Below are 13,553 nucleotides of genomic sequence, written 5' to 3'. Positions count from 1 at the left end.
AAATCTAGTCAGTGTGAGACCATTAGAGTCTGAGCGTTTGCTAATGTCTGCTATAAACGGCTCTTGTGTGCGAGTCTTAGAACTGAACTATTTCAGCGGGTGGGATGTTATGCAACTGGCATCTGTAAAATTCAAGCAGAGAAAGTCAAACTATTGTCATCGATGAAAACACTGTAATAACAGGTCATATTTTGGACGTGTTGGGAAACTCAGGCGTCTCAGCATGCTGAATTCCTCACATAAAAGCTTTTATTCAGCAAGGATGCATTAAATTGATCAAAAAGGCATTTATAATGTAACAAACGTTTTCTACTTCAAATAAATGCTGTTCTTTTGAACTTTCCATATATCAAAGAATCAGGAAAAAGAAAATCACAGTTAAACAACATAGGAAGCAGCACAACTGTTTTCAACATTGATAATAATAAGAAATGTTTCTTGAGCAGCAAATCAGCAAATTAAAATGATTTCTGAAGGATCATGTGACACTGAAAACTGGAGTAATGATGCTGAAAATTCAGCTTTGCATCACAGGAATAAATTACATTTTAAAATATATTCAAACAGAAATTGGTTATTTTAAATCGTAATAATATTTCTCAATTTTACAGTATTTTTGATCAAATAAATGCGGCCTTGGTGAGCATAAGAGCCTTCTTTCAAAAACAATAAAAAAATCTTACCCACCCCAAACTTTGGAACAGTAGTTTAAAGAACACCATAGTATTAATAAGATGCATGTTGAAAAAAAGCATGGTATTAACATGCACAAAACACATGATATTAACATGCAATATCATAACATTAGTTAATAAGTGACATTCTATGCTGAAATTCAGTTTAAATATCAACAAACAAGTTTGTGACCTAAAACTTGGTAAAGAGGAACATTATAATATATTTCACAAAATACACATCCAGACTAGATTTATTAATAACATGGCATTCTGGTTTCCACACATGCTCTAGAGAAGCTGAATCCATTTCATCTCGCTCTTTCAATGTGCATCTATGGGATTTTTTCATTAAATGCTGTAAAATGAAACATTTATTAAACGCTGCAGGACGATGCAGATGCTGAACTTCAATACAGAGTCTCAGAGGTCTGTTCATTTCACTAACCTTAAAAGCAATCATAATACTGATGCTTGTCTTTGCAAACACAACCACTAAAGTGCAAAAGCCCAAAATCATTTTTTTTAGCATGCAACAAATGTATAAACATTTGAGGTGGCTCTGTCCAGTGGAATTGGTGGAATGGATCCTGCATCCGAGCGCCTTAATCACACAATCCCTGCACAAAAGAGCTGTGGGCCACTGAAGAGAGCGCAGCCCTACATTCAACCGGCCAAAAATGCACAATGGGGCGTTACAGCATTGAGGGGATGAATTGGCCCCCGCCTGGAGGCCCAGAGGGGCCGTGGATCACATCTAGGACATGACGGGGGGGATGGAGAGACGATAAATCCCGCGGGTAGCGGTGAAAACCCTGCTGGGAGTGTTTGTAGACAGAAGATCCGCCAATAAACAAGTTCATCACAACAAACACGGCCAATGGATATTCAGGTCTTCCACTTGGCTTTGAGGGACCTAGATTTTCGCGAGAAGTTGTCATTAGCAAACACAGAAAGTGACTGGGAAACTTACATTACAGTAGGAGGATTCGGTCATGGAGGGACTGGGTGTGTCAGTCCAGTCGGTCGTGTCCGCGCTGTTGGACTGCTTGTTCTGTGTTTCATACTCCTTCAGCTGAGGGACCGAAAAAACATGTTAGCCAATGTCCCATCCTCAGTGGTGGACAGTAACAAAGTTACTAGTTACAGTAACAAACCAGAGCTGTTTAAGCCCTTTGAAATACTTAAATGTGAATTATAATTATAAATGCATCTTCCCCACCTCTGTAGCGGATATAAAACTAGTATGTTGGCACAGTGTTCTATTAAAATGTGCATTATGCCCCATTTGTGTCAGTACATTGTGTTTTATACTATTTGTCAATTTTTTTAATAATATATGGTACATATTTTCAGCACTTTAACTTGATATTTTAGTATATTGAAGTTTTGGTAATAAAATAAAGTTTGCTTATATGCAAATCAATACATATTAAAAGTCTGCGCTAATATTAGCGCTGACTAATGACTAGTCTGACTGGTGCTGACTAAAATAAATAAAAGTTTAATGATCATTACTTTTTACTTTTAATAATCAAGAATGTTTCTACTTTTATTCAAGTACTTATTTTGCAGTAATATTTTATTAGGGTATCTCTACTTTTACTCAACTACTTGATTTGTGGACTCGGTCCTCCACTGCCCATCTCGGAAATGCATCACATTAGGGAAGTAAAATGGGTTGTGAACTCTTTCATACCCGAGCCAGAGCCTCCTCCACCGTGATCATCTTCTCCTTCACCATCGTCATCAGCTGGATGCGTTCTTCATCACTCATCGTGATCTCACTGGCCACGAAGCCCAGATCCTCTCCTGTGAACCAGAGGTCAAAGGTCATGTGTATTATTTAAAGCAGTATTTTATAAATGGAACTGAGATTAGAAATGGGTGAGGAACCTTTCGGCGTCGCTCGAACGCTCCCTTTCTGTGCCTTGCGGAAGTTTTGCCAGAACGATTTGTTTTTCTTTCTGTCCCATTTTCCTGCTGTGTGAGAAACAGTTTTAAACTCAATGAATGTCTGAAGACGTATTTCCAGAGATATTTATGATATGAGTCAAAAGTTAGATTTTTTAAATCACAGGAATAAATTGCATTTGAAGATATATTCAAATAGAAAACAGTTACTTGAAATTGTAATAATACTTCACAATTTTACAGATTTTACTGTATTTTTGATCATATAATGTAGTCTTTCGACCTCAAACTTTTGTAAAGTAATGTAATTAAAAACAATTTTTTTTCAAATAGCTACCAAAGGAAAAACAGCGTTAAAAGTGTTTAAATCATCATGAAGATGAGATGTGGAAAACTAAAGTCATAATAAATAATGAGTAGGTGTTGACCAACGAATCACCACAAATTCATACGATTTTCTAAATAATTTTGTAGGCTATCTACAAAAGAACACTGTTTATCCACTAAAATATTACAAAAATGTTAATTAGAAAATTGTACATTAACTCTTGACTTTTCCAGGCCTTGAAATCACAATTTTAAAATTCCCTGATACTCCCACTGACTGTGTGAACCCTGATTTTACTCATTTTTATACAATCAGTCAATCAAACAATACAGTACTAACCAGATCCGTCTTCAGAGCTGGACTTGTTCATTGACTGCCTGCAAGAAAAAAGAAAAACACAAATGCAAATTCCATCAAAACATGATCACACTGTGTCTCATCTCACTTGCTCTCCCACATTATTCTCTTCATTTTCAGCACCTATCCATTAATTCCTAGTAATGTGTCTGTGTCCTAACTGCGGGGCAGTGGATTAGACCCATGCTGCTGTCGGCCGCCACACCACACCACACCTCACTGCAACAATGGAGGCTTTTTCACGCACCGGAGGGGTTTTAGAGCGACAGAGCGCTCACATGGCCAGTGAATTCCTCTCCCTGTCTCTTTATTTGTCTTTCTCTCAGCTGACGCGTGCTGCTGATGTTAGCATGTACCTGAGCTCTCAGAAGCAATGCAAACGTTTAGCCTTGTGAGGGCAGATATATGAGAAACTGCAATCAAATGCATCTTAACCCTGCATGTTCAATACAACAATTATCAGTAATGGTATTATAAATAAACATCGATATTAAAAATGATCCTTTTACCAAGTAACGTTGTTTGTTGGTATGTGTATATACTACTTTTCAAAAGTTTGGGATCAACAAGATTTGATAATGTTTTTGTTCTTTTGCTCAACAAGGCTGCATTTATTTGATCAAAAATACAGTAAAATAATTCAAAAGTAAAGTAATATTGTGAAAAATTATTACAATTTAAAATAACTGTTTTCTATTTGAATATATTTTAAAATGTAATTTCTCTCCTGTGATGCAAAGTTGAATTTTCAGCATCATTACTCCAGTCTTCAGTGTCACATGATCCTTCAGAAATCATTCTAATATGCTGATTTGCTATAAAAAAAACATTAATATTATTATCAATGTTGACAGTTGTGCTGCTTCATATTTTTGTGGAAACCATGATATATATTTTTCCTTGGTTTTTAATTAAGTTCAAAAGAACAGCATTTATTTGAAATAGAAATCCTTTGTGACATTATAAATGTCTTTAATGAATAATCTATTGCATCCACGCCAGAGGTGGGGGACTCGAGTCACATGACTTGACTCGAGTCTGACTCGAGTCGCAAATTTAAGGACTTGTGACTTGCTTGACTAAATAAAGAAAATGACTTGACTTGACTTGGACTTGAGATCCAGTGACTTGAGACTTGACTTGATTTGACCTTCATGACTCGGCAGGACTTGACTTTATAACAACTCTAATTATTATTATAAATCATTGCGACATAATTTGGTAAACAAAACGCAAGCCATTGAACGAGTGGCAGAAGTGATCCGAGTCTGCGCAGTTCATGACACTGCACGAGCACAGTCAGGAACACAGCGCGCTAAATACAGGGAGCAAGAGAATCTCCCGAGATGTTTGGATAAACACTTCGAAACTGTATGCATTTGCTGTATGCATTTACAAAGCCAGGACGTCGGCACTTCAAAAAGGAAAGGTATGTAAGCTTGTTCGATCGTTGAAAACAGCATTGGTCTTAAAATTCAGCTTAAGTCTGTCATTAAATTAAAGTGATTATAAATGATTAATCTCATGTTTGTAATTAATTAACGATGTCAAACTTTAGATTCGCTGGCGTTTCTTGTATTTTTATCAATATTTTCTCAATTACAGACTTTAGCGGTATACAAAGTAGTATTTTGCCTATATTCAAAATGTTATATTTAAAACATTATTATTTAAAATGTATAATTAAGTTAATTTCTGAGGAAAAATTAATAAGGTCGTGTGGGAAAAAAATATTTGTTCCTGTTTGATACTGTGACTTGACTTGACTTGATCCTTAGCAGGACTCGACTTGACTTGCATGAGGTGAGCCACTGACTTGGCTTGACTTGCTTGATTTGTTTGTACTGTGACTTGAGACTTGCTTGAGACTTGAACATGTGTGACTTGCCCCCACCTCTGATCCACGCTGAATAAAAGTTTTAATTTCTTTAAAAATAAATACTGATCCCAAACTTTTGAGCAGTAGTGTATATAGCGTATATGTTCTTTTACTCTAATTACTATGAATTCAATTTTAAGCTATTTTTTGAATATTTAAAAAAAAAAGCAATAAACCTTGAGAGGCATTATAGTAATAATTCTAATTGTATGTAGTCTTCTGTTGCTTTATTGTTTTATTTCACAATAGCTTTGACCGTGGCTCATCCACAAGAATCTGTTTTATTTTGTTTTGTTTCATGATTCAGTTGAAATTGGGAATAATGAAACTAAATTGACTCGTGCATTACGTGCATTAACATGCTGATGGTGGCGATTCAGATTATATCTCATCCGGTCCACAATGGAAGGAAGGAAAAAGAGAAATGAAGAATAAAGAGGTCAACAGGAAATGCATGCATCATCTCCAATATCCCGCAGTGTCAAAGGCCTGCTGTGTCTCATTTAAGTATGTCTAGGAACTCTAAACATCCCATTTCTGGTTATCAGATCAGCTCTAATGGAATCTTAAACATTGGTGACTAGAAAGTCCCTTAATTGTGTTCTTGGAACAAGACCAGTTTGCAAAGACTGGATGAGAAATACTAAAAATGCAACAACGCACACACACCTTCTCTCCACCTCAGGTGTGGACACGGCGCTAGACAGACCCAGTGACTCCTGGGAGGAAAAATAAAGACATTTTAGACTCTTAACAACAAATATAGACAACAAGTAAAGATGACACTATTGGTGTCTTTCCCATAAAAGCACAACTTCCTGGACAGGTCATTCCCTCCACTGACCGTGATTTATTACCCACCTGGATTTCCAACCGCAGCTGAAGGGATGTTGTTGAATCAGCCTTTCCCTGAGAAACAAAGTCATACAGCAGATTAAACAAAACCCTCAATGACAAACTCTTCATTCCTTATTCTGTGATAACTGTTATCTAGCCAAACCAAATGACACATCTAACCATCATTTTCATTGTGGAACTTCTTGCTCTTTTGAAATGTTAGGCTACTTGAAAAGTTAATGGTCAGTTTTTTTGGGACAAAATTGTTAACACTTTTATTCAGCAATGATGCACTGAATACGTTAACAGTCGCAGTAAATACATTTACAATGTCACAAAAAAATTCTATTTAAACTAAAAGCTGTTCTTTTGAACTTTCTATTCATTAGAAAATCCAGAAAGAATATATTGCATCATGGTTTCCACAAATTAAAAAAAAATCTTAATTAAGTTTTACAATATTACCGTTTTTCTGTATTTTTGGTCAAATACATGCAGATTTGTTGAGCAGACAAGACTTTCAAAAACATTTACCAACCGCAAACTTTTTAACAGTAGTGTAAGTGGACTTTATTGAAAAATAAACGTACAACATGCCTTAAATAGAGGCTCATGTGAGTTTTTTTTACCGTCTCTGCTTCTTGAGCGACTCTGCGTTTGCGTAACTCCTCCATTCTGTCACACACTTCGCTGTAAGACGTGCTGTAATACTCCGAATACTCTTGGGCCAGATCCTCGATGTTACCCAGAGAGCCATCCTACAACACACACAAACAATACAACCATTATCTGCAGTCTGAAAACAGCAGTGAGGAGAAAACTGCCTCTATAATCATCGCAAAACTGTGACGTATATCCAATGCTCAGACCAAACAACACTCCAAAGAGCAGGTTTGGGCCTTTGAAAGCTGCTTCAGATAGACTCTAATCAACCTCCATGGATGTGGTTATGGTGTGTATCGGTGTACTGGCCTAAAATGTTCTGGTCAATGTTCCTGGTCAGGAGAAATCAGCTTTCCCTCAGCATGTCTTCCTGGTATTGTATGACACACAGAGATGTGACCTCTTTCGTTTACTCACTGGAGACCCAGAGGGCAAAGCATCATCTCAAGATCTGCATGCTCATCTCCTAAAAAATTCCCTCAAATATTTTTAGCTTACTGAAGTTTTAGTCAACTATGTCACCCATATAAGCATGATGCACTATACATTTTGTTGGTGATGGGAAAGGTTTGGGATGCCGGGATTTCAGCAAGATGGTAAGAACCTGCTTTAAAGCAGACAAATAAATATTTAGCATTTTCACTACATTAAATGATGGGACAACAATGTTAAATAATTATATGTACTTCTAGTACAAAATCCCTCAGTTGACCTCAGTTTGAAATGCTGGTAAAATGACCCATGGCACAGACAAATCACACTTGATATTTACGAGGCTGCTGGGTCTTATTTTTACGTTATTCAAGTGAATTGTCATCAGATATCAAGTATCACATCCCCAGGCTTAAAATTAAATAACAATATCAAATGTGACATTAAACACAAAGTAAATCCATATGCTTTCCCTAAATATTATACAAAGACACAACAATGCTTAAGATGTAGGATGCATGCTACAGAGAACTTAAATAGATATATAAATAGCAACAAAACAAAACAAAACAAAAAACACTAAACTAAACTAAACTAAACTAAAATAAACTAAAATAAAATAAAATAAAATAAAATAAAACAAAACACAAAACACAACAAAACAAAAAAACCCTTTCTGGAAGACACTACAAAGAAAAATTCCCAAACTTACCAAGATATTCATGAGGTCTGCCCATACATGCGAAAAACTGTCTGGTGTGCTCAAATCCCCACAAATTTCTTGATCAGTGTTTGTTTGACTATCCATAGTCAAAATTATAATCTACTGCTCCAAATATAAAACTGAGTTTTAAAGGCACATCCTCACAGACAGCGAGAAGGACAGCAAGAGCCAAATGTTGTTCATCCTGTCTTCAGATGAGAAAAACATAATGCACCACTCGTGGGTAAAATATTAAAGAGAAAGTGCAGCAATCTGGAACGTCTTCTGGCTTTAACACTCCTACTGTCCAACAATCACATGGCCAAATATAAATCACAGCCAACTGGAATCAAACAGCATGAGATCCAGCACTGATATATTAAAAACAGAACAGCGCTGAGAAACGAGAACTACTTATTTGTGGAGTCCTTATAACTGGCTTTTAATACTGTCCTGTTCGAGTGCAGAAGCCCCTGAAGGATCCCGGGAGCGCACCTGCGTGTTGATGGCTGATGTTCACAGACACTGAGCAGCTTATTGAGAGTGATTAATATTCACAGACTGAGCTGCGCTGGGCTGGAGGAAGTGACACTTCCAAAGACTGACTTGGCTCAGATTTACACACATCAATGAGCCTCAGAGACGGCCATTCAACAGCCAGACAGCCTCGGAAGACATCAACAAGGAGATTCATTATAGAAACAAACACAACAACCAAAATAAGACGAGCATGAGATGAGCTTTAACTGATAAATAGGTCTATATGTTATGCATATAGTCATTAATTAGCACCGCTTCCAGCATCAATATTATCATTCATACTTAAATGAATAATAAATTACTTGACAAAAGGGTTACAGTATCTTTAATCATGCAGTTTGTGAAAAATATGTATGCAGTTACTACTCTATGTGAACAGACTTTTGATTTTAACCACTTTACATGACTCAGAATACCCTAACAACCCCCTAGCAACCACAAAGCAATGCACTAATAAGGACTCTGGACACCTTAGAAGTAACCACACAGCAATGTGCTGAAAACCACTAAGATCACCTTAGCAACTGCTTAGAAATGCCCTGGCAACCAGACACAACAACCTAGCAACAACAGTTGGCAAACAACACTTGCATATTATTATCATCAGTGATATACTATTATAATTTGTATTAATATTTTGAATTTTTTTTATACTATTTCTGTTTTCAATTTAATTTGACCTAATTAGTAATTTTGTCTTTTTATGAGGTTTTTTTTATGTGTCTATATATCTTTATTCATTTTTATTTCAGTTTTAGTTATTTTAGTACTTCAAGTTTAACTAAAAAGAACATTAGAAATGCTGCCTTGGCAACTAAAATACAATTTTTAATATTTTATTTTAGTTCATATTTTTTATTTAAGTATTGAAAATGGATCCTCTGGCAGTGAATGGGTGCCGTCAGAATAAGAGTCCAAACAGCTGATAAAAACATCACAATAATCCACAAGTAATCCACACCACTCCAGTCCATCAATTAATGTCTTGAAGTAAAAAAAAATGTTTGTTTGTAAGAAACAAAATCATCATTAAGGTGTTTTAACTTTAATTTTCAGCTTGTATGGTGCTTGATCTTTGTTAATGTTAACTGATGGACTGGAGTGGTGTGGATTACTTGTGGATTATTGTGATGTTTTTATCAGCTGGACTCTCATTCTGACGGCACCCATTCACTGCAGAGCATCCATTGGTGAACAAGTAATAAAATGCTACATTTCAAATCTGTTCTGAAGAAGAAGAAAAAAACTAATCTACATCTTGGATGGCCTGCGGGTGAGAACATTTTCAACAAATTGTAATTTTTGGGTGAAAATGCTACATTTCAAATCTGTTCTGAAGAAGAAGAAAAAAACGAATCTACATCTTGGATGGCCTGCGGGTGAGAACATTTTCAACAAATTGTAATTTTTGGGTGAACTATTCCTTTAAACAATGTAAATTTCTGGTTGAAAGGAACATGTGCATTTACTGGATGTAAGACCTTGCAATACATAAACAACCCCCTCTAATAACATCTAGTGAACCTTGACAACACGCATATATATTGTGTTTAGCACCGTTCAGACGCTTTAAGACACTCATTCTGCTCAGTTAGTCATGCTGTGGTTTGTTTCTGTATTCTCACAGACACTATCTAAAAGTAGAGTAACCGCTGTGAAACTCTGACCTACTGAGTCCCCTCACTCAATTAACTGGATGCCAGGATGTCTGCTGAACACCAGGCGATCTGGTCACCATGACAACTAATCATGATATCACAGGTCTTATGACCCCCCAGGAATGTGAGAAGGATAGCCCACTCTTGTCCCAAGGAAAAGCAGAGTAGAAATGGACTGTGTTCTAGTTAATTCATAGAAAAAACGTTATTTGAATGAACACACATATTTCTTCAGGCCATTGAGTATATTATTGTCATTGTGTATTTTGTTGTAATTTTTGGGTGAACTATTCCTTTAAACAATGTAAATTTCTGGTTGAAAGGAACATGTGCATTTACTGGATGTAAGACCTTGCAATACATAAACAACCCCCTCTAATAACATCTAGTGAACCTTGACAACACGCATATATATTGTGTTTAGCACCGTTCAGACGCTTTAAGACACTCATTCTGCTCAGTTAGTCATGCTGTGGTTTGTTTCTGTATTCTCACAGACACTATCTAAAAGTAGAGTAACCGCTGTGAAACTCTGACCTACTGTTTGTATTTCTTTTCCCACAGTCCTCTAGAAATTTATGAAAAAATATGGGAGATCTCTTTTCAAATAATCAAGCATGTCTTGGGTTAGAAAGCTAAACTGCAATTTGCCAAAAATGGCTCAAAATGCAGTGTCGTCTTCAAGAAAATGCTGTAATTTAATACTGACAGAGGCAGAGAAGATCAGAGGCACAGAATAGATTCTTATACTCGTGAGACGCTTCCTTCATCCGGCTGAAAACATGCACATTCTTCCAGCGCGAGAGGCACAGGGGTCTCGTGGTCGCGCTCTCTGTGACTAGCTCGACTGTCCTCGAAAAGAGAACCATTCATTTGTTAAGTGACATGCCCTCCAGTCAAAGCTGAGCAAAATCTGGCCACTTTTCATCAGAAAGCCAGCGATGCTGAAGAGAAAAGCTCTGTGACGGGCCGATCTGAGCTGCCCAACACAGCCAGCCTGTGATAAACACTTTATTATGGTCCAATCACATGATCTGCCTGCTGTCTCCTATGTGCGGCCCTTTCATTGCATGCAAACAGTAATTTTCAAGCCATTAAAAATAGTTATGAAGTATTCATGCATTGAAGCCACACGTACTGTATGTGTGCAGGAATTGACCATAACCACATATGAATTATGCATGGAAATCAACTATAAACTATCAAAGAGAGAACTCTCACAAAGCTTATGAACATGTCCCGGTCACATTTCACCCAAAATGAAAAACCTGTAAAAATGAAAATAAATAATTAAAAATAAATAAATAAATGTTATAATTTAATTTATATTTATTTTACATAGATTATGTAATTTAATTATTCATTTATTTGTTATATTTACTTTTAATTATGTATATAAATAACTAAATATTATATATACATACAAATACATATATATATTAGTGCTGTCAAATGATTAATCGCAATTATTCGCATCCAAAATAAAAGTTTTTGTTTACATAATATACGTTTGTATACGGTGTATTATTATGTATATATAAATACACACACATACAATATATTTAGAAAATATTTCCATGTACATATTTATATTCATATAATTGATATTATATATAAATATTTTAAATGTATAAACGTAACATATTTTTCTTAAATATATACATGCATGTGTGTGTGTGTTTATATAAACATAATAAATATACACAGTACACACACATATTATGTATACAAAAACTTATTTTGGATGCGATTAATCGTTTGACAGTACTAATATATATAAGTATAATGATAACAAATTATATATATATATATATATATATTTTATTTTTTATTTACTTACATAATATAATATTTTTAATTAAATATATAATAGTAAATAAATAATATATAAAATAAATATTATTTATTTATTAAAATATTATTAAATTTGATACTCTTACATAATCCAAGAATTTATGTTAATCACCAAGAAATTAATTCCTTCTTCATAACATAAATGCAAATCTGATCATAAAAGCACCAACCAGTAAAATTAATTAATTCAACCTTACACCAAACTTCTCAAGTCACCAGCAGGACATGAGCATGACATTTTAGTTAACAGGGTTTTAAATGAGGTACAATGTCACACCACTCTGGACTGAATGAGAGCGTCTGAGCGGCTCGATGGTCTCAGCATGCGTGGAGATGACGCAGCTCATTTATCTTCTCCTCTCTGTGGAGCCGGTCAAACAGGAGTCGACTGCACCTCCTCATTAACCAGGGACCCAGGGCATGATGAATGGGATGACGGGGAATATCACAGCAGCTATAATGGCTCTAATTCCCCGGGTTATCTGACAGCAGGACTGTAAGAGTAGCCCAGGGTCATGCCACATTCACCTCGATTACATTTCAACAGCTCCTGGGTGACGATATCTCAGAGGGGAATGTCGCATTAATTACATTTCATACAGGCCCGCTGCCAAACTCAGACTTCAGCTACATGAGGACGTCTATTTTAAAGCAAGACCCAGGTGAATAGGGTAAAAAAAACATCACCATACAGTACTTTCTCAGTTGATTGACTAAATTAAGAATTCCAATTTTTTTTGAACTACAAGCTTTCTGAAATGTTATGTTTAAATATACAAATAAGGTATGATCTAATCCAGTGTTTCCCAACCGGGGTGCCGTGTAAAAAATCCTTTTTTTTAATATTTTTAAATTGCTAAAATATTCAAAAAAGCATTTATTATATAATATCCATTTCTGATGTCGCCAATAATTAGAGATGCACTGAAATTCCGGCTGCCGAAAATGAGTTCACCGCTCAGGTTTCACTTTCACGTGGTGTGACGCTCTGCGTATTATCCCGCTCTATGTGTGTGCGCTCCGCTCAGTCACTCCACTCGTATACCGTTCATGCTCATCGGAACAGCAAAGTCCACTCAAACATTGAGCCGACAGGAAACATCGATGTAGTACAGTATTGTTTCTGTCTGCAATAGCTCTACTGTGCTGTAACATGGTGTGGTATATGGGCATTATGGGTATTATGGGTATTATGCTCGCGTGTTCTGATAATAATAGCTTTCCAGGACTAAACATTATTTGGATAATTGGTTTAAAAAATCAAAAAAAGTGAAATATCTTAACCCTACTGTTGGACCTACCTGAAAAACTAAAAAGCAATTTATTTCATTCGAAGGCCTGTCGTTATTTTTTATTTGTGCTATCATTATTAATTTCTTTATTTGTTCTTATTTGATTACTGACTGCTTAATTGTCATTTTTTATTCAATTCAAAGTTTGAAATCAAGCTATCTCGTGCTACTGCACCAAAATTACCCCACTGTAAAATTAAAAAAAACAGAGTGAGCAAAAAAATTGTGAGATAGCTAGTTATAATGGTAAGTAAATAATGTTTACATATGTATAAAAGCCTACATTAAAATCGGTCTATAAATTGGTCTCTTCATTAGAAATTAGCCTACTGATTGCCACCATTGATGGACAAATTTTTTTAATAATATTAAAAATATCTGTATGACATCATATTCTGCAGTTCTTCCCTGTTGTACCGAAT

The 13,553-nt window shown here is 35.7% G+C and overlaps 1 protein-coding gene across 3 annotated transcripts in view; it reads right to left on the bottom strand.

Annotated features, from left to right (window-relative positions):
• The window catches only part of LOC107552076 (SAM and SH3 domain-containing protein 1-like), a 99,949-nt gene that overhangs the window by 11,965 nt on the left and 74,431 nt on the right, over nucleotides 1–13,553 (bottom strand). For all 3 annotated transcript variants that reach the window (XM_016233894.1, XM_016233895.1, XM_016233896.1), the window contains 7 exons: nucleotides 6,619–6,747; nucleotides 6,014–6,061; nucleotides 5,822–5,871; nucleotides 3,256–3,293; nucleotides 2,571–2,657; nucleotides 2,374–2,486; nucleotides 1,648–1,749 (listed from right to left, as the gene is read on the bottom strand). In XM_016233894.1, coding sequence (XP_016089380.1) covers nucleotides 1,648–1,749; nucleotides 2,374–2,486; nucleotides 2,571–2,657; nucleotides 3,256–3,293; nucleotides 5,822–5,871; nucleotides 6,014–6,061; nucleotides 6,619–6,747 — 567 coding nt within the window. The remainder of the gene's footprint in view (nucleotides 1–1,647; nucleotides 1,750–2,373; nucleotides 2,487–2,570; nucleotides 2,658–3,255; nucleotides 3,294–5,821; nucleotides 5,872–6,013; nucleotides 6,062–6,618; nucleotides 6,748–13,553) is intronic.

This window comes from Sinocyclocheilus grahami, unplaced genomic scaffold (genome assembly GCF_001515645.1).
Source record: "Sinocyclocheilus grahami isolate Dianchi unplaced genomic scaffold, SAMN03320097.WGS_v1.1 scaffold440.1, whole genome shotgun sequence".
NCBI classification, from domain to species: domain Eukaryota; kingdom Metazoa; phylum Chordata; class Actinopteri; order Cypriniformes; family Cyprinidae; genus Sinocyclocheilus; species Sinocyclocheilus grahami.
Note: the sequence above shows the minus strand (reverse complement) of the source record. Positions and strands in the feature narration are given on the sequence as shown.